The following is a 22,640-nucleotide window of genomic DNA, read 5'->3' on the forward strand; positions in this document are numbered from 1 at the left end:
CTGGCACAAATCCGTTTATGTCATAACCCGCCGCCGCCGCCGCCGCCGCCGAAAGCCATATGCATGTCTAGCCCTGCATCGCCCGCTGCAGCGTCATCTGTTCTTCGACGTTGAGCTCATCCACGATCCTCGCAAAATCGTTCGTGTTGTTCCTTGCACAGTCTCGCAAGAAGGCAAACAGGTACGCCTGCATGTCCATCTTTGACACCGGATCCTCCTTGAGGTCCTCATCGTCCATATCATCGGGGAAGTCGTCGTCCCCCCAGGCCTCTGCACACGAAACACGAAATGAGCGAAAGCCCAGCGCGCACGCCCGTGCCCGGGTAAACACACGCACCAGACAAGAACCCAAACTCGTCATCCCTCACCCTATCCTGGAAAACAGTCTCCTCATCCGCCCACTCCTCGTCCTGTCCATCCATGATCAGCACATCTCCCCCCCACCCAGTAAAGTAGAGTAAAAAGGACTCACATCCTCCTCTTCCTCCAAGTCCAGTTTCAAGTTCGGCACGCTCACCCCAGGAGCAGGCTCCGTATCCGAGGTTATATCCCCCAATATAAGCTTGATAGCCTTGACCTTGAAGGGTATTGTCGTATACTCGATCGGCGCTATTCAAGGGGTCAACCATATCAGCGAACCTGGCCCTGGCCTAGGAACACAGGAATGCGGAGGATAGGGACCCACCCGTCTTCGATTTAGACCGGGTGATGATCACCCCCTCCAGCTCTGGTCTGACGATCAACGACCCCTGACAAGGGGCTTCAAGCACCTCCGGTCGGGCGGACAGAAACAGCTGACAAAGCCCCAGATCACTTTTCATGTTCATCGTATCAGTTCAGTCCTAGTCCGGCGGGGTTGCGGGCAGCGCACCTGATCCGAGTGGCCCAATGACCTTGGAAGGAATCGCAGTTCTCTGTCCAGATCCTGATTAACACTTCCAGTCCTGTCCTTACCTCTCCAGCTTCCTGCCCCTGCCCCTGCCCCTGCGCACCAGTAGCCATACCGGTGCCGGTCCAGGACCCTCCCATTCCCCCCGTCCTCACCCCCGAGCCAGTGGGCAAGATCCTCACAGGCGTCTTACCCAGCAGTTCCAGTACGAACGCCCGTTCACTCTGGAGTAGGTAGGCAAAAGGAATGACCAGACTCTGGATAAAGGGGATTGTCCGCACTCCCGCAAGCCGGTGTACGAGGCTAACTAGCAGTCCCGGTAGGACAGGGATGAGTGACTCGCCCGCTCGGCGTAAGAGGTGGATTAGGAGATCCCCGATCCAAAGCCCGCCGGATTCGGATTCCTGGGGAGAGAGGAGGTGGGAGAGAATCTGCAGGACTTGGTCTAGGCCTGTGCTTTGTGCTGTGCGGTAGGCGAGGAGTTGAGGACAGTCTTTGCGCACTATATGCGTTAGGCAGGCGACAGCGCTCTACCCCCCAACACCAAGTGTATCAGCATCCACCCTTCCTTTTCCAGAGAGGGGGGTACGCACCCCCACAAGATCCCGATCCTCCGCGACTACACAAGCCCCAATAGCAGGCATGATAACATCTACAAACCCCTGTCCCAGCCCTTCCCCCTTACAGCCTTTGACAAGGCTGGTGATGAGCTCCAGGGCAGGGACGGAGAGGTGCGGGTTGGGGAGGGCGTTGGACGCTGCGGATTGGGCGAGGGGGGGAAGGGTGTGCCGGATGACTGTTAGGTAGTGGGGGGAGGAAGCGAGCGTTTCGAACATGTTTGATAGGACGGAGACGAATATCATGTCTGTCCACAGTCAGTTTGTCAAGCGATTTCACCGAATAGGGGGGAGAGCAAACCCTTTGCGTTCTCGTCTAGGACGCGTAATAACCCTGCTGCTAACTCCCCAGCTAACGCTTCGGTCATCCATTCCCCATCTTGGAGCTTGACGACAGCGTTAAGCGTCTCCAGTACCTGGGTGAGCGTGTCCTCCGTAGACTGTGTCAGGAGGGGGGCGAGCACGCGGGTGATGCGTTCCCCAAAAGGAAGCGTAAGGGGGGCGTTATACGAGTATCTGCTGTTTGTTAGCTTGTGCTCTGCACCGTGCTGGCACGAAGAAGGAAGAAGGAAGAGGAAGAGGAAGCAGGACGCACGTCTGGATCGCCCTTACTGCCGAAACCTTCGCCACAGGCTGCGCCTCACTCTCCAACACCAACAACGTAGCGTTTATCCACTCCCTCGCCAGCCCCTCTTCTGCAAGCCGATGATACCGTCCCGCAAATATCAGGGCGCGACCCTGAAGGAAGGGTGTGCCCTGGATCGCACAGAGCGGGGGGAGGACGTCACGCAAGAGATGGAGCAGGAGGTCGGAGGACAGGTGCGCGTCGTCTAGCGCTATGAGGAGGGCGTCGGCACAGGGCTTGTTAGCTAGGATAGCTAGGGCCGCTTCGATCGGTTTCCACCTACCGGGTGCGGGTTGGTTAGACTCAGAAGGGGGGAAGGAGGAACTTGCCATTCGGTTTTGCCGGCGGCTTGTTCTGCCTGCGCGGCTTGGATCGATTGCTGGACCGTCTCTGCCAGTGCTCTGGGAGCGAGCGCTGCGAAGTGTTCAAACAGTTCCTACGCACGTCAGCCACGCGCACAAGCCTTAAGCCCCAGGAAACGCAAGACGCAAGACGTACATCAACAAGCTCCAACCCGCTCAAGCGGATACTGTACGTATCCGCATCATCATCCTCATCATTGACGAACAAGTTTATATCCCCCATCCAGGCATCCTCATCATCCGTCGTCATCTGTATCCACCTAACGACAACCGCGAGCACGTCTCCAACCCCTCCCTGCTCAAACCACTGTTTCATCCCCCGTGCCCTGACTTGGCCAGCCATGAAATCCAAGATGGGGGAAACGAGCTGCGGTCCACAGGCGACAGAGTCGTCGTCCAGAAAACCGGGGACGGGGATCTCGAGACCCGTGCCGGAGGAAAGGAGGTATTCGTCGTGGAAGTTTGGGTAGAGGGCGTGTAGGTGGGAGAGGCTGAGTGCGAAGAGCTCTTGTGTGGAGGGAGCGAGGAAACGTGGGAAGGTCCACATGATTGTGCTTAATGTCTGTGAACGCGTGAGTGAGGGATGAGGGATGGACGAGGATAGATGGAGGCGCACCATGAATATCTGGCAACGCATTGCCAAATCTCCCCCCGCATCCTTGTCAATCTCCGGTACAGGGTCACTCCTGAGCAAAACGACAAACGCCTCTAACCAAGTGGGCAGTATCTGTTCTGTCGCAGTCTTGATCTGCTTCGGGTACTCCGCTTTCAGCATCTCGAGTGCGCGTAGACATTCCGCAAAGACGGCTACTGCACGAGCGCGTGTATGGCCCGAATGGACCTGTCCTGCGCCGAGTACGCTGAGCAATACAGGCAGCATCCGTTGTAGAAGAGGCACTGTCTGGTCTTCGCCTAGTTCTGAGCGTACGAGTTCGCTGAGTACTGTCATTGACCCGTGTACTTTTGCGGGATCGCCGCTGCTCATGAGAGCGAGTAGTTGGTCCAGTAATGTAGGCCATTTAGAGGGAAAGTCTGAGCGTGCGATTGTACTGATTACTGCAGCAGTTAAAGATCGAATCTTTTGTTGATTATCGGATAAACAGATGAAAAGAGTTTGACGAATTTGTTGTTGAATCTCTTGACTCGCAGCAGGTGGCTTAAACCCGTCTAGTGTCTGTGACCAATGTTCTCTGACGTATTTCTTGAGTGAAATGATTGCACTCTGACGTAATGCAATATCTTCTTCACTCGCACATAGTTGAGAGAGAAGTAGGGCAGTCTCTGCATGCATAGTGAGTGCATACAAGGTGAGGGGAGGAATGACGTACGAGGATTAGGCAATGCACGTGTTAGAGATAATTCTGATTCGATCCTTGTGCGTGGATCGGATGACATCGTACCATAAAGAATGTTAGAAATCTCAGACATGGTGGGCATTGAGGGGTATGGCAAGAGAGGTGAGAGAGAGAAGAGTGGCGAACGCGTGCACACACATCGGGCACTTTCACTCGGAGATAATGTTCGGCTCCGGTCAACAGCCAGAGGATATACATCGAATCACACTCAATTCACTCTGATTCATTCCCTCATTGTATCATGGCATCCCAACACGACGCCAACGACGACGACGCCCTCCCACCAGAACTCATAACAACATTCAACGAACTCAAATCATCCCTCCTCTCCCATTCCCTTCCCTCAACACTTACAGCACTCAAAGCAGGCGCACCAGCATGGTATCAAGACCCAGAGTCAGGCTGGGGTGCACTACACTACGCCGCCGAGTGGGGGGACGAAGCTGCTGTAAAGGCGGTGCTGGATGCTGGAGGGGTGTGGAATGCCTGTAAGTGCCGTGCGGGTGGGAGTCAGTGCGTTAGCTGAGGGGATGCATATAGTGGACAACTTGGGGAACACGGCTGCGGATATCGCAATATCGAGAAACGAACAAGGAGTGTACGAGCTCATACGTGACGCTGGCTTGCGCTCCGGTGCGTCTCCCACCCCACCCCCGCACACCACCTAACCCCAATCAAAGAACTACTACTCCACCTCCTAGCCCAGCATTCCGCTCTCACAGTAGCCGACCCCACCCCCGCAGCGAACATCGACTCCTTCCTTTCCTCTCACCTCGTCTTCCACACAGACGGCGACGGGCAGGAAGTATGCTCCGTTTACGTTCCTTCTTCCGAGGAGGGGGAGGAAAAACAGGTAGAGGTGGGGGTGATGATGGCCTGGGAGCGGGTGATCAGTGTGTCCTCCCTCCTAATCACCAAATGCGAACGTAGCTGATTCAGATGAACAGTGCAGGAGACCGTTGACCTGCTCTCGTCTTCCCTTCTCGGAGGAGGAAAAGACCTAAGAGTTCTGAACGTCGGTTTCGGGCTCGGGATCGTCCGTCCCCTTCCCCTCCCCTTCTCGCCAACCACTAACAGCACAAGCAGATCGACACTCTTTTCCAGTCCCTCTCCCCTGTGAAACATACGATCATTGAGCCCCACCCGGACGTATTGGCGCATATGGAAAAAACGGGCTGGGCGAACAAGCCCGGGGTCGAGATACGGAGAGGGAAATGGCAGGACGTCCTCCTGCAGGGGGAGGGCGAGGGGGAGAAATGGGACATAGTATACTTTGACACCTTTTCGGAGCATTATTCTGGTGCGTCGCCAGCCTGGGCATACATAGGGAGGGACTGAAATCCCTTCTCCGGCAACCGACAGATTTGAGGCAGTTCTTCGCCCTCCTTCCTAAGATCCTCTCTGGTCCACGCGCTAGGTTCTCATTCTTCAACGGTCTAGGCGCGACGAGTACGTCTCCCTTCCCCCTCCCCCTTCCCCGTCCATCGCCGCATGACAATCCCAGCTCACCCCCCCTTCCCGCAGATGCGGTGTTCTACGACGTCGCCTCCCGCCTCGCCGAGATCCATCTTCTCAAACTCGGACTGTCCACGCACTGGGTCCAAGTATGGGTCAAGGCTGACGTCCTGGAGGCGTGGTACGACAGCAGGCAGTATTTCAAGCTGGAATGGTACAAGTTGCCGATCTGCAGCCTTAGGGCTGCTTAGTGCTTGGTGCTGGAGGCGGGAGACTGGAGACTGAGGGCTGCGGGCTGCCGAGGACTGATACGTCATCGTGTCGTGTCGTGTCGTGTCGCGGGTTGGTTGGATTGGACCGGTTTGGGTGGAAGACAGGCGGCACCGCGCATTATTCTCGATTCTCGATTCCTGATTCCTGAGGATGACTAGGTATATCCAGGCCACGCGTTTCCCTACTTCTGCATTCTGCTTCGGGAAGGACGCTGGCGCTGGCGCCTGTGTCTGTAATTGGCTGCTTCCTTCTTGTTCGGGAAGGACGCTGGCGTCTGTATATATAATTGGCTGCGGTGGAGGCTCCATATATTGTTCTGAATAGCACTCGGGCCGTCTGTCAGCATCCGACTGCGCAGTGCGATGTTGTATACAATATATCATCACGATCGGATTGTAAACCTGTGAGAGAGAGGGTATTTCCCAAGGTAGGAGAGAGGAATATGTTGACATTGACAAGGGCTGCCCTGATCGGGCGCTATAGCACCCAAGCACCGAAAGAACAACTACATTAATTGGATCTGACGCGTTTCGGAAATTGGTGATCGTCGTACTATGTATATCGTACTATCCCTGCCCAGCGCCAGGTCCGCGTCATGTCATCAATTCTTAGAATCCTGAGACGGCCATCGCCCGCAACACACTTCCGGTAGGAATACGATCATAACGATCATACACTCTGGTTGAAGAGATGGGCGCCAAAAGCTCTCTCCTGAGGAGAAAGACACGATGGGAAGGGAAGAGTTATCCAAAACAGTCAAACAGTCGTTAAATCCCAAAATGGTAACATTCCCTCACGTCCCCCTCACCCAGTCCTAGCCAAAGCGCGATCAGGGCAGATGTTCCCACCGGCATCCGGCCTCGGTTTACTCATCCACTCTGGGCAGCGGGCGGGGACAAGATATTCCGGCGGGTGGCCCGTCCCCACATCCCGGGACCCTTGACTCTGCCCTGAAGGATAAATGATGAGCCGGTGAGGAGAACTTAGACCGTCTCTGGTGGGTGTACCCCCCTTGGCTGACTTGACACTCGCCGACCAACGATAGTAAGGCTACGAGAGGGGGGTAAACACTAAACACCCTTTAGAGATCTATACAGTACTCTGGATGAACGCTCTTCCCCTCGAGTAATTCATACCCGTCACGGGGAATTATATTCCACCGTATATGATGGGCGTGAAGGGGGGTCTTTTCCGCCAAAAGGCCTATAAAGCGCAGTGATAATCAGGGGTAAACGTACGCTCCCTCTTCACTTTTCCTTTCCCACACAGGCAGCACCTCTGCTCAACCAGAATGTACCGCCGCCCAGCTCGTGCCGTCGCACGCCTCTCGGCCGTCCGCGCCGCTTCGACTGCCGCTCGCCCCCTCGCTCTCTCCCGCCCTGTCGTCGCTGCTGCACCCGTCGCACGCACCTTCCGCCGCGAGCTCAACACCCAGCGTGGGGGGTACGCCGTCGTCGGCGATAATGGGAATACGAGCAAGGACCCGTATACATACCAGGTGCGCTCGGTTCCTGTGCTTTCGTGTCTGTTCTAGCTGACCCTTACACGTGAATTCTTCAGGTCGGATTCGGGAATCGGTTTGCCAGCGAAGCGTTGTGAGTCGTATTCAGTCAACATGTCCCACGCGCAACCTGGCGCTTATCTTTATTTCTCCTATCTAGTCCAGGCGCGCTTCCTCTTGGGCAGAACTCGCCCCAGAAATGCGCCTACGACCTCTACGCCGAGCAGCTCACAGCAACATCCTTCGTCGCTCCCAGGCATCAGAACCAGAACTCGTGGATGTACCGTATCCGCCCCGCGGTAGCCCATCAGGGATTCACAGAGCTGCCTGACAACCCGGACCTGGAGAGCAACTTCCTCCCGCAAAACCCGCGCGTGCACGTCTCGGCCACCCAGCTCGCTTGGACACCCTTCGATATCCCCGGGGGCAACTCGGTCGATTTTATCGACGGGCTCAAGACCGTTGCTGGCAACGGTGACCCTACGCTCAAGGAGGGTCTTGCTATCCATATCTATGCCTGCAACAAGGACATGGAGAAGCGTGCGTTCTCGAGTAACGATGGCGACCTCTTGATCGTCCCTGAGAAGGGGAGGCTCGATATCCAGACCGAGTACGGACACATGATGGTCCGCCCGGGTGAAGTTTGCATCATCCAGCGCGGTCTCAGGTTCAAGGTCAAGCTTCCCGACGGACCTTCTCGCGGCTGTAAGTTTATCCTTATCTCTTCGAGTGTCTCATGCTGACAGAACATACAGACATTCAGGAGGTGTACGGCGTCCACTACGAGCTCCCCGCCCTCGGCCCTCTCGGTGCCAACGGCCTTGCTAACGCACGCGACTTTGAGCACCCTGTCGCAGCGTTCGACATCGACCAGTCCGAGTGGAACATCGTCTACAAGCTCTGCGGCAAGCTGTTCAACTGCAGGCAGGAGCACACGCCCTTCGACGTCGTCGCCTGGCACGGGAACTACGTCCCTTGCAAGTACGCACTCGAGAAGTTCATCAACGTCGGTTCTATCTCCAAGGACCACTGCGATCCCTCCATCTTCTGCGTCCTCACCGCCCCGTCCAAGGTTCCCGGCACGCCTCTCGCCGACTTCCTCATCTTCTCTCCTCGATGGGACGTCGCACACGAGACCTACCGCCCGCCCTACTACCACAGGAACGTCGCTTCCGAGTTCATGGGTCTTATCTACGGCGAGTACGGCGGTCGCTCCGATGCTTTCCAGCCCGGTGGTGCTTCCTACGAATGCGGCTTCACCCCGCACGGTGTGGCGTACGACGAGTTCAAGGCCGCGACCGAGATGGAGCTCACCCCGCAGTACATCTCCAAGGGCGCGATCGCGTTCATGATGGAGAGCAGCATGATGTTCACCCTGACCGACTATGCGATGAAGCGGTCTGGCAAGCTGCATGAGCATGAGCCGAAGATGTGGGATAACTTGAAGGCCCAGTTCATGAACCACGTTGACAAGATCAATGGGGAGCTCAAGGCGAAGGGGCTGGAGCCGCTCACTGACGTAAACGGCAAGGCCATTGCTGGTAGCGTGAAGGTATGATTAGCTGGAGTGGGTAGTAGTACCGAGTCGTATTGATCTTATTATATCGGTGATTATTGGGAATGTTACTCTACATTGGCGTATCAAAGGGTCAAAAGCAAAGAGATTGCAGCTAGGAGGGCGTCATCCCCTCTACTCTGGAAAAATTGAAGGGAGAGCTCATCACATATTCGACAATTGCGTTGGAAGGTATCTCTGAAGTGAGAATCAGAGGCCTTTCAGGTCTCTAACCGACTATGATACTACTTACATACTCAACAGCCTGAGCTCCTGCAACCACCTCCCACGAATCTCCTCTTTCTCAAATTTCGACTTCCGACGTTTTGGAGGCCAAACAGCGAACACGCAGCACAATTGGCGTTGGGAGAGGAACCGTGCTCGACATCGACGCTGGCATTAGGCGAACTTCGTCTGGACACATTCTTCTGGAGGTATTCGGAAGAGAGAAAATACGGCGCGAGACCATCTATGTGTCGGGCAGGATCTGACTAGTCTCCAACCCACCATGTCGTGCAGCAGCTCTTTCAGCTTTCTTCAACATCTTCTTACAGTATTGCAGCGGACCTGGCGTCCCCAACGTTTCGTACAGTTTCAGTGCTTCCGTGAATAGCACTTTAGCAACTTGAGGACTGCCCCTTGTCATTTCGACATGACCAAGGAGTCTCTTGCATTCTGCTATGCCGAGCAGGTTTGTGACAGACTTGAAGTCAATCTCAGCTTCCCTCAATTTCGATATCGCATCATCATGTCTACTTGAAAGATACCAAGCATGCGCAAGACTCCATTTGCATTGTGCTTCGCCGAGTCGATCTCCAAGCGATCGACACTCCGTGCTGGCTTCGTCCAACATCGTCAGCGCGTCCTGTGTTCTACCAAGCATAAGGAGCGTGTCGGCTATCTCCTTGGTGCACCGCGCAGAACTCGATCCATTGTTGACTGCTTGATACTGGACTTTGACCTTTTCAAGATCTACCAGCGCTTCAAGCGGCCGACCCAGTTGGCGGAGCACATCTCCAGGAAGCTGCAAGCATTGCGCAACGCCCAGTTGGTCACCGATGCTCTCGAATTCCGAGCATGCTTGTTGCAGGCTGCTAAACGTTTCTTCATTCCGATTCAACATCCGCATCATGTTGCCAATATTCCAAGTGCACTGAGCGTACCCCAGCCGACTTCCAACCACTCTGAACTCTGATTGGGCATCTTCCAGTTTGGCAAGTGCATCCTTGCAACGGACTTGTGCACTTAAGAGGTTGCCAATGGCTTGCGGACACTGGGCCATCCCAAGGCGGTTCTTGATACTTGCAAATTTCGCGTACGCTTCTTCCAGTTTCGAGCGTGCCTCGTCATATCTATGCATCATACGCAAAACTTCGCCCATGCTTCGGAGGCACTGCGCCATGCCCAGCTCATCTCCGATGCTGTCGACGAGAACACGGCATGCCTCGAATTTAGAAAGCGCTTCGTCGTAATTGCCGAGCACACGCAGAGAATTGCCCATGTTTCGGAGACATTGAGCTGCGCCTCGACGGTGTCCCATTTCGTCGAATTCAGCCCTGGCTTCCTCTGAGGTTAAGATCGCAGCGGCATGTTTGTTCATCATGCGTAGTGTGTTGCCTATGCTTCGGGTACAATGTGCCACACCTAATCGATCGTCGAGGGATGCAAAGTGGGTTCTGGCTTCTTCGAACTGACTCCTTGCCTCATTATAAAGGCTCATCATAGACATGGCCTCACCCATAGCTAGAGCGCATTGGGCGAATGACTCAGAACGACCCTTGGTTTTGAATATCATCGCCGCTTCTTTTAACAGAGGCAACGCTTCTTTCGATTGGTTATGGAGAGACAGGGATTGTGCAGTGAGGCGCATGCACTCGGCGGCCACCGTGTCTTCGCCGTGTAGTTCCAATTGTGTTCTAGCTGAACTCAATAGGCAAAACACAATCCCCAAAGTTTGCGAGGTACGAGAATTTCGCGATCCTTCGAGTTGCGTAGAAGGTCGTATTCATGCTGTCCACATCTGGCTTCGCCCAATAGTGTAGAAGAACACAATTGATACTCAGAAATTCGGCCGAGAGGGTTTTGATCGCAGTGAGGGAATGTTCTGTTCCAATTTCGTCCACTTCCGACGCGAGTTCTCTGTAAATTGGCTGTGTTTGGTTGTGATAGTCTCGTAAGAGAGAACAACCCAAGATCGATCTGATCCCGTCTGATAGCCGATGGCGATGGAATCAGATCCCCTATTCGGCCCGAACTCCGATCCCCCCACATCGGCTCACGCGCACAGTCAGCGTGCTCGCTGTCCACTCGTCTTTCTCCATCAGACGACCATCAACTCTCTGACATCCTCCTAGACGGCAGTGGTGAACAAGGAGGAGATATACCTAGAACGACGTGAGAAAGGTGAATCGCATGGCCACAGCTACCCTCACTATCGACCCTTTGTCTACCTCACCTCCACACACGACCTTCCTCAGCCCTGTCAAATCACGACAGACACGTCTCCTATTGCTCCCACTTCTTCCTGTTATCCATCTCCAACCGCTTCCAGCGGAACTGTGGGCACGCATCGTCGTTCTTGCCTTACGACGTGGAGAGAACGATGTCCGATCTGACGAGGACGAGAAGTGGAGATGGAATGTTGCAAGGGTGTGCAAGTGGTGGAAGGTGAGCATACGCGCACCCCACACTTTTGTCTGGAGCTGACGTGGCGTTCAGCGTGTAGCTCTTTCTGAGCTATATTCTTCTCCATACATCCCGACCATAGCAACGTTTGATTCGCTTCTGTCCCATCTACGGCATACCGATTCGCTCTGGTCTCCACTTCACCGCAGCCCATACTCGATTCCCGCAGGCTGGATCCGCACTCTCGACCTCTCTCTCCTTCCACCTAATCTCACGAAAACCCAGATATTAAAACTGAATAACTGTTTGCAGTCTCTCTGGCCCATGATACCTCGATTGGAAGACGTTACCCTGAGACGAGAATGGATCGTCTGTGCAGGGGTCATCAAGGGGCTTGCGGAGAATTGTCCGCAGCTGAGGAGCCTCAGAGGTGTCACATGGAGGGCGGACAGGAGTAAGCAGGGGGAAGACGCTATTGTGGGGATGATGAGGGCATGCAAGCTGCTGGAAGAGGTGCATATATGCGGCACTGGGATGTCAGCTCCACTACCATACCCTCCTATCGCCTACCGGGGCGAGTTGCTTCGGATGGATCATCTGCATACGCTTTCACTGATTGGTCTCCCTGCCGCGCCTTTTGTCGCTATCCTGCTCGCCTCACCACTGCCTGCGCTACGTACGCTTACGGTCACACCCTACACCGGCCACCACGGGGAACTGATGACGCCTTTCCTCGCTGCGCATGGTCCCAAGCTCACCTCCCTATCGTTTGCTCGTGGTCCAGAATGGCCGTCTATGCCCATAGCCCCTCCGAGCGACCTTCTAGTCCTCTGCCCCGACCTCCTCCACTTAACCTTGCTCCACCCGATCCCCCCGGCGCTAGACCCACCACGACCCGGCAAGCTCCATCCCCTCGAGCATGTCTGCCTCCCGCGCCCCCTTGTGACGCTGGAGTACGCGGCCTTCCTGCGCTATGGCATCCCGTACGATGCGCTGCAAGGCCTGAAGGGAGTCAAACTCATGGAGTTCCGCTGGCTGAGGGCGCTTGGACGGGCAGGGGATACGGGGGCGAGGAGGGGTATGATGGACATCGCTTCGCATCTGAAGAAGAGGGGGGTGAGGGTGGTCGATGAGCGTGGAATGGGCGCTTTCTGATTTCAGATACTTGGTGGTCAGTAGGGCTTTAGGTCTGTTCTGCACATGCGCTCTTGGTTTCGTGTTTTTGTACGTCTGCACTTGTATATGCTTACACACCCCTCGTCGTGTATTCCTAGCTCGCAACAATATGTATACTCAGCATCAGTCGAAAATATGGATTGGAAACGCCCTCTCTCTGAACGGCCTGGTGCCCAGCTTGGGTTGATGAGAGTACGGTCTGTGATAACTTACCGCATAGAACAACCTGACCAAGGGAGGTGGGAGGGATAGAATGTCCTCATCGAGAAAGTGGCCAGAAATGCATAAGTGACAAACCCAAATAGGTCACGTGAGAGAGCTTCACGGCGAATCTGAGCCATTACGGCAAGGCAGGAAGGGCTCATTTGGCGCTCATCGGATTCGTCCTCAGCATCCATGCAGATTGTCCGATTTCCCCCACATATCCTTCTGAGATTTTCTATGCTAGTTTACCAGCGAACATGCTGGTGATTTCCTTAATGGAATACTGCTCGGATTGCAGCCATTTCCCGGCGCTGTGCTTCGTACTCCCCTCAATCAGTCGCCGATATCCAGAGACACAGCAGGCGACGACGCACTTGCCTCATCTAGTCGACCGGACAACCAAAGACACAGCAGACAACAAGCAAGTCCCGCCCAATCACTCAGCCACATTGACATCTGGTGTCTATATTATCGTTCAGTTCACCCTCGTCCACCCTTTGTTCTTTGACCCATATCCTCGCGTGTTCTCTCGAGACATTTGATACCCACTGGGTATTCCCCTGTCCTTTGCCTAGAACCACTATCTTGCATCACTATGTCTCAGGAAAATATTCCGTCCGAGGATTCGGGAGATACTCCCCCCACTTGGTTGGCGGCCAATTGGGTGAAATCACACAACGTGTAGAAAGGACAACACAAGATTTACTGGGGATTACGCGTGTGCGTCCTTCCCTCTGACAGCTTCCCCTCGGACCTTGACTCATGACTCTTCCAGTTTGTGGAGCGCAGAGGCGAGCAAGTTCGGAAGTTGGAAGAGGTAGCCGCACTGGTCAAGCAGCAGACCACAGGCGCCACGGACGACGTGTCAGGAGACTTGTTGAACGATTTTTCTGAGTGCGTCCCTCGATTCGGGCCGCAATTCTGCACTAATCGAACCGATCCAGAGCACTGAAGGGTATCGAGGTAGTAGTGCGGAAGTTTGGGGATCTTAACAGACGGTATCGGCCAGCCGACGACGATGAGATCCGGTCTCTGAGTGAGCGCCTCGACTCCATCATATCAATGTTTTCGGTGAGCTCTGGTCTATGCCCTAATCCATCCTCGCTCTGATGCACCAGCAGCTGAGAACTGTTGTCGAAAACAGTCGGCGGTTGGATATTGACGACCAACAACTGAATGAACACAATTCACAACTGGTTGATCACAATTCACGACTGGATGATCGTAGTTCACGATTGGTTGATCATGCTTCACGACTGGAGGATCACAATTCCCAATTCGATCATCAAGATTCGCGTCTGGTCCTACTCGAAAGATGGGTACGCCAGTTTGTTGTGTTCCATATGGCGCGGCTAATGAATATCAGCGGGACGGGTCCGTTTCATTTCAGCTGTACGTCTTGGCGTTCTTCTTTTCAGTGCTACGGAACACTGACCCTCATACTCCAGACCTGCTGACATACCGCTCATGGAAATGCCGCCCAAGCCCGCTGTGTTTTATGGCCGTGATGAACTGGTCGAATCGATCGTCGAGCGGCTCTGTAGCAACGACAACTGTCACATACCTGTGCTCGGTCCAGGCGGCATCGGGAAGACCACTCTAGCTGCGGCTGTTATAAACGACGAACGAATCGCAGCCAAGTTCGGCGCTAACCGGTTTTTCGTCAACTGTGAAAAGGTGACCAACTGCGACGAACTCGCAGGCAAGATTGCGCCCGGTTTGCATCTCCACCCCAACACCAACCCTCGCCAAGCTGTGTCAGCCCATCTAGCGTCTTTCAAATGTGCCTTCCTTGTTCTGGACAACGCTGAGACACTACTAGACTCGGAGGACCGAGACGCTGTGGAGAATTGGCCCGGGACGGTCGCCCAGAATTCGCACGTTTCGGTCATGATCACGATGCGAGGAACCAACCCCCCGGGACCTGTACGATGGGCGGACATCTGCCGCCTTCCTCTACCTCCCCTTTCCCTATCTTCAACACGGCAGATTTGGCCAGATACCACGTCCAGCATAGATGACAACCTCGATACGCTCCTGGGCATGCTTGATGGCATGCCACTTGCAGTCAGATTAATGGCCACTGTGGACCCCGCGGCGACGCCTTCCCAGCTCATCCAATGGTACGAAGAGGAGAAGACATCCTTGCTCGGTATCAATGGAGACACTCATTTGACGAGCTTGGAGGTTTCGATCCGCCTGTCTCTCAACTCCAGGATCATGGTCAAACATCCCGAGGCAGTCAACATGCTTCCGATTCTATGCATACTCCCCGATGGAATGCTACGTTCTAGCATAACGGATGCTTTTACCTCCATGAGCAGCCCGAAGACCAATTCTCTGATCCTGGAACGATCAGGCCTTGCTATACGTGAGAAGGATCGTATCCGGTGCCTGGCCCCTGTTCGGGAGTTCATACTCCAAAATCACTCTCCCATGCCACTGTATCTCGCAGACATACGGCTGTTCTTCATGCAAATAACGGATCAAGTGGGCAAACTGGGCCACAAGCGGTCAGCTGAAGCAATCGAGCAACTCTGTGCGGAGTTTGCGAATATTACGTCTATCCTGAAACATTTCTGGATCGAGCGTTCCACCGTGGACATTGCACTTGATTCAAGAACGGCTCTTACCGAGGCGACGATCCAACTGAGCGAGTTTTCTATCTTCTTCACTTTTGGCGATTGCAGCGATCTCCTGAGACGATCTGCTCAACAATTGGACGTTGAAGGCGATCACGCGAATGCTGCAAAATGTATCAAAACGCTTGGGCATCATCTCGAGAGTCGATATGAGTATAGCCATGCCTTAGAGCGATTTGAAGAAGCCCGAACAAGATATCGGAGGATTGGAGATCGCCATGGCGCAGCTCAGTGCACACAGAGTATCGGCAATGTCTTACACAGGCAAAAGAAGAACGCAGACGCATTTTCCAGCCTGCAGGAAGCAAGAACAGAATTCTCTGCGCTCGGTGACCGATTGGGTACGGCACAGTCCAGTAAACGCATCGGCGAGGTCCTATATAGCCAAGCAAGGTACCCGGAGGCGACTGTCAGCCTGAGGGAAGCAAGATCTGAATTTCAAGCTTCCAGAGATCCCATTGGCGCGCCGCAGTCTGCAAAAGTCCTTGGCAGTGCCAAAACCAGTACGGGGATGCCTGTGCCAGCTTAGAAGAGGCAAGGGCGGAGTTTGCCAATCTTGGAGACCGTTTTGCTATAGCTCAGTGTGATAAGCGCATCAGCGACGTCCTCTGTATGCAAGGGAGGTACATAGAGACAGCTGCCAAGTTGGAGAAGGCAATCTCGGTGTTCCGTGCTCTCGGAGAACGTCAGGACGCGGCGGAGTGTGCGCAGCGGTTGGCACATGTCTTCTACAAGTTGGAGAGGTACCACGACGCTATTTCGCGCTACGACGAAGCACAAACCGAATTCTGTGAGGTCGGAGATCGCCAAAGAGCAGCCGAGTGCCTTGAAGGCGTTGCAGACATCTTGTACAAGCAGGAAAGGTACGACGAGGCGGTGGCGAACATGGAAGCGGCACAAAGGGAATACCAAGCGCTGGGAGAGCGCGCGAAGGCGGCGAGCTTGGCACACATGATCGCGAACATATTTTTTAGGCAGAGGAAGTACGACGAGTCGGTGGCGAGCATGGAAGCGGCACAAAGGGGATTCCAAGCGCTGGGAAAGCGCGAGACGGCGGCGATGTTAGGAGAAAGCATCGTGAACATATTTGAGGGGCAGGGGAAGTACGACGAGGCGGTGGCGAGGCTGGAAGGTGCACGAGCCGAGTTCCTCATGGACGACAACATCTGGGATGCGGAAAGCTGCATTGAACGCATTGCAGACATCTTCGAGAAGCAGCGGAAGTCCGACTACGCGGTTGCGACTCTCGAGTGCGCACGAACGGAATTCCACGGACGAGGAGATCACGATCTGGCAGCGATATGCGCGCAACGCATCGTGGATATCTATGAGGTGCAAGAGAAGTACGAGGAGGCGGTTGCGACCTTGCGGATAGCGATGGCCCAATTCCTTGCGAAACACGAGACTAAGGACGCATGCATGTGCGTAGAACGTCTCGCACACTTCTTGGAGAAGCAACACAAGTACGACGAAGCAGTTGTGACCTTGCAGACCTCACGAAAGGAATTCCAAGCGATGGGAGATCGGTATGAGGCGGCACAATGCGCACAACACATTGCGGGCGTATTTGAGATGCAGGAGAAGTATGATGAGGCGATTACGCATCTGCAGGCGGCAAGAGTTGAGTTCCTGGCGGACAACAAGCCCGGAGATGCACAGATGTGCGAAGAACGCATCGCGGACCTGTTGGAGAAACAGAGGAACCATGGCGAGGCCGTGGCGAGGCTGATGGGAGTATAAGATCTAGATCCCCTTATGAACTGTCATGTACAAAACCTGTAGATCGCACGGCAAATTCTTGGAGAAGCAGGTGATGTACGATGAAACGATCGCAAGCATAGAGGCGGCACAAACAGGATTCCATGTGCTGGGAGGCCGGGCCCGTGACACGTACAAAACGCATCGCAGATATGTTTGAAGAACAGGAGAGGTACAGCGAGTTGGCTATGATCCTGCATAAGGCCGCAATACCCTACATCTATGAGGGCTAGGTGTACGGTGGGCATGAGCTGCCAGCTCTAATATCAGGGATGCCTTCACTTGCTCCCGTCTCCTGGTGCCCTGTCCCCGAGAGCCTAATGCCTTCCGTTCCTCTCTCTCTTACCACCACACTGCACTAGTCGTGTTGGCTGTCCTCAAATCGACCTCATTAAAACAGACCCCTGTTCATGCTACTGTGTGCCAGAATCAGATCTCCACGTTTTCGAACACTGTATACTCTGTCTGCTCCCACCGTGTCTGTCTCACAGTTGCTGCTCCCTGCAGGGCTTACTTTCCTTCGCTGCATTCCTCAGTAACCCGGCCATTGATGCGGGCACTGGATCTAGTCTGATCGAGTCGCTTAATTGATGCATTATGGAATTTTTGGATCCCGAATCCCCCAACGGACCATCCCTATGCACAAACCACTGTCGACCCGCACTCGATTGATCTTCAACCCCATGTCGGCCTTTTGACCTTGTTCCTCCTGCCTGGCCTGTCACATCCCTCCTTTGAAAGCCTGTTCCATATCTTTCGCTGTCCGACTATAGGCCCCCTCCCCTTGACCAATCCCGGCTCACCCACTCACCGTATCACACTCATACTGAGGTCCCGCCCCAGCGGAGCACATCTCCTCAAGTTCCCTTGGCCGATCCTGCCCTATATAGTCAACATCACACTATTTTGTCTCCTTGTGGGCATATGCAACCCCCTTCACACATAAGTATGCTTCTGTTCCTCCCAAGTACGCATATATGGTACTCATCAAAACTCGGAGCCGCCTCTGTCGTCTGAGACTGACCCCTTCTTTCCCCACAAAACAGCATTTGTACGTCCCTTTGCGGTCCCATCCAACTCGAACAAGTATATTCCATCTGTCGTATTTTGCGTAACGGGATACTCACATTTCTCCATTCACCAGAGCCGTCTTCACCTTATCTCTCCCCGCACGCCTGTCTTCCCCAATCGGAGAAGTCGCGAAATGCCTTCTCCCATCATCCTCAGCTCACGCAATCTACCTCGCCGCATGCCCGTCCCTCCCCACCATATGATCCATACCTTTCTCCTGATCAGCAATGGTCTACCCCGCATACCCCCCCAACACTGGGTGTCGAACACAGACACCTTTCCGATTCTCCAAAGAAACATAACATGGTAGAGTCCTTCCAGGAACACCATACCTCCCCACCCGTACGTTATACCCCTCCCGGTCCATCCCGTCCCACTCTCTATAGTAGTCCACCACATCCATGTCTTCCGGATATCACTGCCTCAATCCCTGCCAACTCCTTGAACCCGGTTGACTTAATTCCATCTCATTCAACTCCCTGCTCTAGCACAGACGTCCCCAATCCCCCCTCCGCCAATGATCAACCAGTTCTATCCCCGTCCGAATCCGCCATCCATGATGGAAGTACCCCCACAGCCAGCGACCTGGAGTCTCAATTGTGTCGTGGTATTACTGACGTGTTAGACTGTGCCTTCCACTCACTCTCAGCTAGAGAATGCGGTGAGTGCCCATTTTTCATCCTGTACAAGTCATCCCCACCTTACTCACATCCTCAGCCCAGCTTTTGTATGCCTCTCTTGATGCTGTACTGCAGCGTTATCATGTCGCTGTCAATGCCGACCACCTTCCCTCCGGCCAACGGATTCCTTCGCACGTGTCCAACGTGCTTGACCTCATGTATCTCATTCGTCAGGGCAACCACGCCATCGTACAAGCAGCTTTCCAGCAAGCCGCGCACGAAGCGCTTGATCAGCTCACTGGACCCACCACAACTATTCCCCATCTCCTAGGCCAGCTCATCCCTGCCTTTGCCGATTGTTTTATCACTGCGATCCAAACTTCTGAATCGCCTTTCCTCCTGCCACCAACTCTCTTTAATCGCATTGCAGCGGCATTGCCTGGCAAGACACCACACCCTCTGCCCACATCCCCATCACTTCTCCTCGCTTCATGCCCCACTGACGGTGCATCCGCACTGGTCCCAGCGGTGAGCTTCCCTCCCCCTCTAGCCCAGGTGGACCACACCTCCCAGCCAAATGCGTCCCCATCCCTCTCTCCGCACATTCCCCGGAATGTACCATTGTCCGCTACCCCACCGCACCCAACCTCGGTAAGAGGTACGGCGATACCTTCTGAGTCTGAAGTCAGAGACTTTAGTTTCCACTATACTCCCGACCTCACCGCTTCCGATTCCACCAAGACCATGCCTTCATCACTTCCTCCTTCCGGAGGCCCCCTCACTACCACTCCTCCTGGTACTCCCCCTCTTCTTCATGACGTCCAACCTACTCCTTGGCTCTCGCAGTTTCGCACAAAGGCCTACTACAATGAAGAGCTAAAGTCCCTCCACAGTCGAACGATCGTCCTTTGGGGCACTGGAACATATCCCAAAGAACTTGCGGCTGAGTTCCCCCCCAATCCTTGTGCAGAAGGCTGTAAAGACTGGCCCGATTGACCAAACTTACACATCTCGTGGCCCCGAAAATGCAGTCCTCTCCCCAGGCGCCTCTAATGATATCCATCCCATGTCTCGATTTCCTCCGACCTCCCAGTCGCGGATGCTCATACCAGCCTCATCACCCTCTTCATCCCTCGAAATAACTGCCGGTTCAGTCGTTGATCCTGTCTGCCTGGTGACTTCAGAATACAACTCCGTCCTGTCCCAATGCGCTCAGGTGCCTAGTACCCCACTTGAGGAACAAACCCCAGGCCCGCCCTCGTCTTCCTCTTCTATGCAAAGTCCCCCCGTCCCCACTGCTGCTCCTCTGATTGTCTCACCTCCGCATGACCTGCCTCTCCTCCCATCGTCTACGACTGATCGATTCCCTGCAGCCCCTTGTTCTCCCTCAACCCGTGCTCCACCAAAAATACCCTCAGGGGATCCCACACCTCTGCCGCAGGAGTCCCTTGCAATCCACACATCCCAGCGATTCCTGCGGTTGTCCAGCCCCCGTCCCGTACATGGCCTCCCCCCGTCAACCCCTCCCCGCCCTGTGACTAGAGCCATCATGGCAGCTGCTCACTCGTCCCCCAACACTGATTCCAACCATAGCCCCGCTCCGAAAAGAGCTTCTTCGCGCGTTTCCGGCAAATTGTGCCCGCCCACCCCGAGCAAGGCCAGCAGGACCAAACCTGCCAACAACCCCGGCAAATCCAGCAAGTCCAAGCACAGCAAGTCCAAGCACAGCAAGTCCAAGCCCGGCAAGTCCAAGCCCAGCAAGTCTAAGCCCGACAACGACAACAAGTCCACCCACTCCGTCAAGGACCCCAGCTCGATATCCACGTCCGATCCCACCGAATTACCACCCATCGCCTCTCCTCCTGTCCAATCACCGAGCCAATATTTGGTTGCCCAGGACTCGGCAACTACGTCCGACTGTAGCCCCTCTCTCCATGCGCCTCACGTGCGTAGTCGCTCTGGCTCCAACCCCATCCATCTTGTACCAGCCAAACACTGTGCCTTGAATGAGCCTCTCACATCACTGGCTGCAGGTGGTGATCAATCTGGCTCTCAGCCCTCCAAACGGCAAAAAATTGGCCCGACTGGTTCTTTCGTTTTCTCTCTTGATCTCGACTCGAACCATGCTGTATTCGTCGAGCAGTTTTACGATCACATGCAGAGCTACTGGTTCGACGAACCTCTCCCTCCTAGTATTGGGAATATCGACGATGAACGCCTCGCCTTCGTAGACTGGGTGCATTCCCAGTCTGGCTTCGATACACCAGCTGACACCAACATGGCAATCTCTACCCTCTCTGAGGCCTATTCTGCGTACCGCAAATCTGTACTCTGATGGGTTTCGGGCTGGGGGGCTTGTGTCTCCCCGTCGTAAACGTCCGGACATGGCTGTAAATGCTTGCCCACCTCCCAAGGACCTGGGGCACATGGAACATCTCTGTATTCCTCAGTTAGAAACCCTGCCCCATTCCCGTATTCACTCATGTCTTTATTAGGCACAACATACTATGCTCCTAATTGCTCGCTCCCATATGGTCAATCTACCGATGGATGATTGGCAGATTTGGCGCCCTTACTTCGTCCCCATTCAAGGAATCCGCTGGTTCGCATGACTCACTTCGTGTGCATGCAACCTCTCCTTTCCATCTGACCAAGCACGTCCACATGTCTTCACGTCTGTACCGTCACCAAGATGCTTCCCATTTGGTGCAGTCAATCTAATTAGGCCCACTCTGCGGCCCGCAGGTCCCTCCTAGCCATACTGCGGTGCCCACAAGCTGCCCACGGCCGTCCATGGCCGACCCTGGCCGGAACCAGCCGTACACATCAATCATGGAAACTTTCCCGTGTGTATTTCAATTTCGTGACTACGTTTGAACATGAGGGAAATGAATACGTCGTTACTCCTGAATATGCGAGTGCCCTGTGATCACTTGCCCACCTGGCATAGGATCGAATGTCACGCCATCCTATGTAGTTGATGTAAGGATAAATATTTATCTGGTTGTATATATAAGATTGCCACCAGTCGATCTAGGCTCTGTCCGATCCTTGTGCGTTCATCGTCCAGGGATTGCCTTCCTAGTAATTTGGTCTGTTTCCGATTGTTTGCTGAGCGGTGCAGGAACGACGGGCATGCTTCGGCGTTGGACGATATCTGACAGGTCCATGTACGTGACTGCCATTCAGAGATCTAACCCAACTAAAAGTCTGCCTTCCCATGCATTGCTAATCATGTCCTGTGCTAATGCCGCCCTTCCTGCTTGATCGGGGTCGTCCAGCTCGAGTGTCACGTAACGCGGGGTGGCTTGCAACGACAATAGTCCCCATCACACTTCCCATGACGGCGGAAAAGTAGTACCCGGCCTTCACGGTCCATCCGCTGCTGAGTCAGGTCGACCTCACTCAGTTGTACGTACCAAAGAGGCCGGTCCGCACCTGGCAATGCCAAGATACCGCCCCAAGTGATGCATGCAAACCGCCTCGATTATTCCCTCACTCTGTCTGTATGAGGCCAGAGGCATGTGAAGGACTGAATTTGGGGAAGGCAGCACAGGTACAGGTTCACATCGACATCAGAGACTCATAAAGCTTGACCCCCATCAATCTGCAAACACGCATCTCCAGGGACCGGTGCCGATTCGCAATCAGCTCAAAATCGTTCCAGGATAGGCACAGGCAATTGACGACGCAAATGAATGCTAGTATACACATGCTTCGATGCTCGTGGATGCAAGACGTGCGTGGGCCCGAGTTCGGAGGCAGACGGGCGTGGATGGGTCTCCGGAAATGTTTCTAACGAGTGCTTGATAAAGAAATGGCACTTGGTATCCATCCTGGTATCTCTGTGCCCCCATTTAATGCTTTCATATATACGCAACTCATCTTTCATGGGTTCAATATGACAGATCC

At 54.4% G+C, this 22,640-nt stretch overlaps 7 protein-coding genes across 7 annotated transcripts; 5 read left to right on the forward strand and 2 right to left on the reverse strand.

Moving 5' to 3' along the window:
• Positions 1–11: 11 nt before the first annotated feature.
• On the reverse strand, positions 12–3,946 carry DACRYDRAFT_65867 (ARM repeat-containing protein). Its single transcript, XM_040775797.1, has 12 exons — positions 3,822–3,946; positions 3,110–3,774; positions 2,630–3,055; positions 2,461–2,567; positions 2,102–2,410; positions 1,808–2,022; positions 1,483–1,754; positions 872–1,419; positions 686–813; positions 473–609; positions 338–410; positions 12–270 (listed from the first exon to the last, which is right to left on the reverse strand). Exons 1-12 carry the CDS (start codon positions 3,928–3,930, stop codon positions 68–70), a joined length of 3,192 nt encoding a protein of 1,063 aa, XP_040629573.1. The 5' UTR covers positions 3,931–3,946; the 3' UTR covers positions 12–67.
• Positions 3,947–4,089: 143 nt separating this feature from the next.
• Positions 4,090–5,890, forward strand: DACRYDRAFT_99735 (S-adenosyl-L-methionine-dependent methyltransferase; the record flags this gene model as incomplete). Its single annotated transcript, XM_040777617.1, has 7 exons — positions 4,090–4,336; positions 4,389–4,481; positions 4,529–4,741; positions 4,796–4,884; positions 4,935–5,148; positions 5,211–5,297; positions 5,373–5,890. The coding sequence occupies 7 exons, from the start codon at positions 4,090–4,092 to the stop codon at positions 5,552–5,554; spliced, it is 1,125 nt and encodes a 374-aa protein (XP_040629574.1). The 3' UTR covers positions 5,555–5,890.
• A 977-nt stretch (positions 5,891–6,867) lies between these two features.
• DACRYDRAFT_50994 (homogentisate 1-2-dioxygenase) lies at positions 6,868–8,635 on the forward strand (the record flags this gene model as incomplete). Its single annotated transcript, XM_040775021.1, has 4 exons — positions 6,868–7,074; positions 7,137–7,171; positions 7,238–7,782; positions 7,833–8,635. 4 exons carry the CDS (start codon positions 6,868–6,870, stop codon positions 8,633–8,635), a joined length of 1,590 nt encoding a protein of 529 aa, XP_040629575.1.
• Positions 8,636–9,101: 466 nt separating this feature from the next.
• DACRYDRAFT_15331 (TPR-like protein) lies at positions 9,102–10,232 on the reverse strand (the record flags this gene model as incomplete). Its single annotated transcript, XM_040771097.1, has 1 exon — positions 9,102–10,232. One exon carries the CDS (start codon positions 10,230–10,232, stop codon positions 9,102–9,104), a length of 1,131 nt encoding a protein of 376 aa, XP_040629576.1.
• An 812-nt stretch (positions 10,233–11,044) lies between these two features.
• Positions 11,045–12,412, forward strand: DACRYDRAFT_106748 (uncharacterized protein; the record flags this gene model as incomplete). Its single annotated transcript, XM_040768320.1, has 2 exons — positions 11,045–11,299; positions 11,351–12,412. 2 exons carry the CDS (start codon positions 11,045–11,047, stop codon positions 12,410–12,412), a joined length of 1,317 nt encoding a protein of 438 aa, XP_040629577.1.
• Positions 12,413–13,232: 820 nt separating this feature from the next.
• On the forward strand, positions 13,233–16,084 carry DACRYDRAFT_115704 (uncharacterized protein; the record flags this gene model as incomplete). Its single annotated transcript, XM_040770057.1, has 6 exons — positions 13,233–13,301; positions 13,413–13,531; positions 13,582–13,708; positions 13,759–13,956; positions 14,004–14,029; positions 14,086–16,084. The coding sequence occupies 6 exons, from the start codon at positions 13,233–13,235 to the stop codon at positions 15,806–15,808; spliced, it is 2,262 nt and encodes a 753-aa protein (XP_040629578.1). The 3' UTR covers positions 15,809–16,084.
• Positions 16,085–18,944: 2,860 nt separating this feature from the next.
• DACRYDRAFT_115706 (uncharacterized protein) lies at positions 18,945–21,253 on the forward strand (the record flags this gene model as incomplete). The annotated part of the gene is made up of 2 exons (XM_040770058.1): positions 18,945–19,692; positions 19,760–21,253. 2 exons carry the CDS (start codon positions 18,945–18,947, stop codon positions 21,061–21,063), a joined length of 2,052 nt encoding a protein of 683 aa, XP_040629579.1. The 3' UTR covers positions 21,064–21,253.
• Between the last annotated feature and the right edge of the window lie 1,387 nt (positions 21,254–22,640).

The sequence above is a fragment of the Dacryopinax primogenitus genome (assembly GCF_000292625.1).
Source record: "Dacryopinax primogenitus strain DJM-731 SS1 chromosome Unknown DACRYscaffold_7, whole genome shotgun sequence".
Classification (NCBI taxonomy): Eukaryota; Fungi; Basidiomycota; class Dacrymycetes; order Dacrymycetales; family Dacrymycetaceae; genus Dacryopinax; species Dacryopinax primogenitus.

Excerpts from the sequence above, each read along its gene's own strand:
- DACRYDRAFT_65867 (XM_040775797.1), bottom strand. The coding sequence starts at position 3,930 with ATGCCCACCATGTCTGAGATTTCTAACATTCTTTATGGTACGATGTCA. Across the intron at positions 1,755-1,807 it reads CCTAGACGAGAACGCAAAGG|ACATGATATTCGTCTCCGTC; the intron begins GTTTGCTCTCCC and ends GACTGTGGACAG. Across the intron at positions 610-685 it reads CCGGTCTAAATCGAAGACGG|CGCCGATCGAGTATACGACA; the intron begins GTGGGTCCCTAT and ends CCCCTTGAATAG.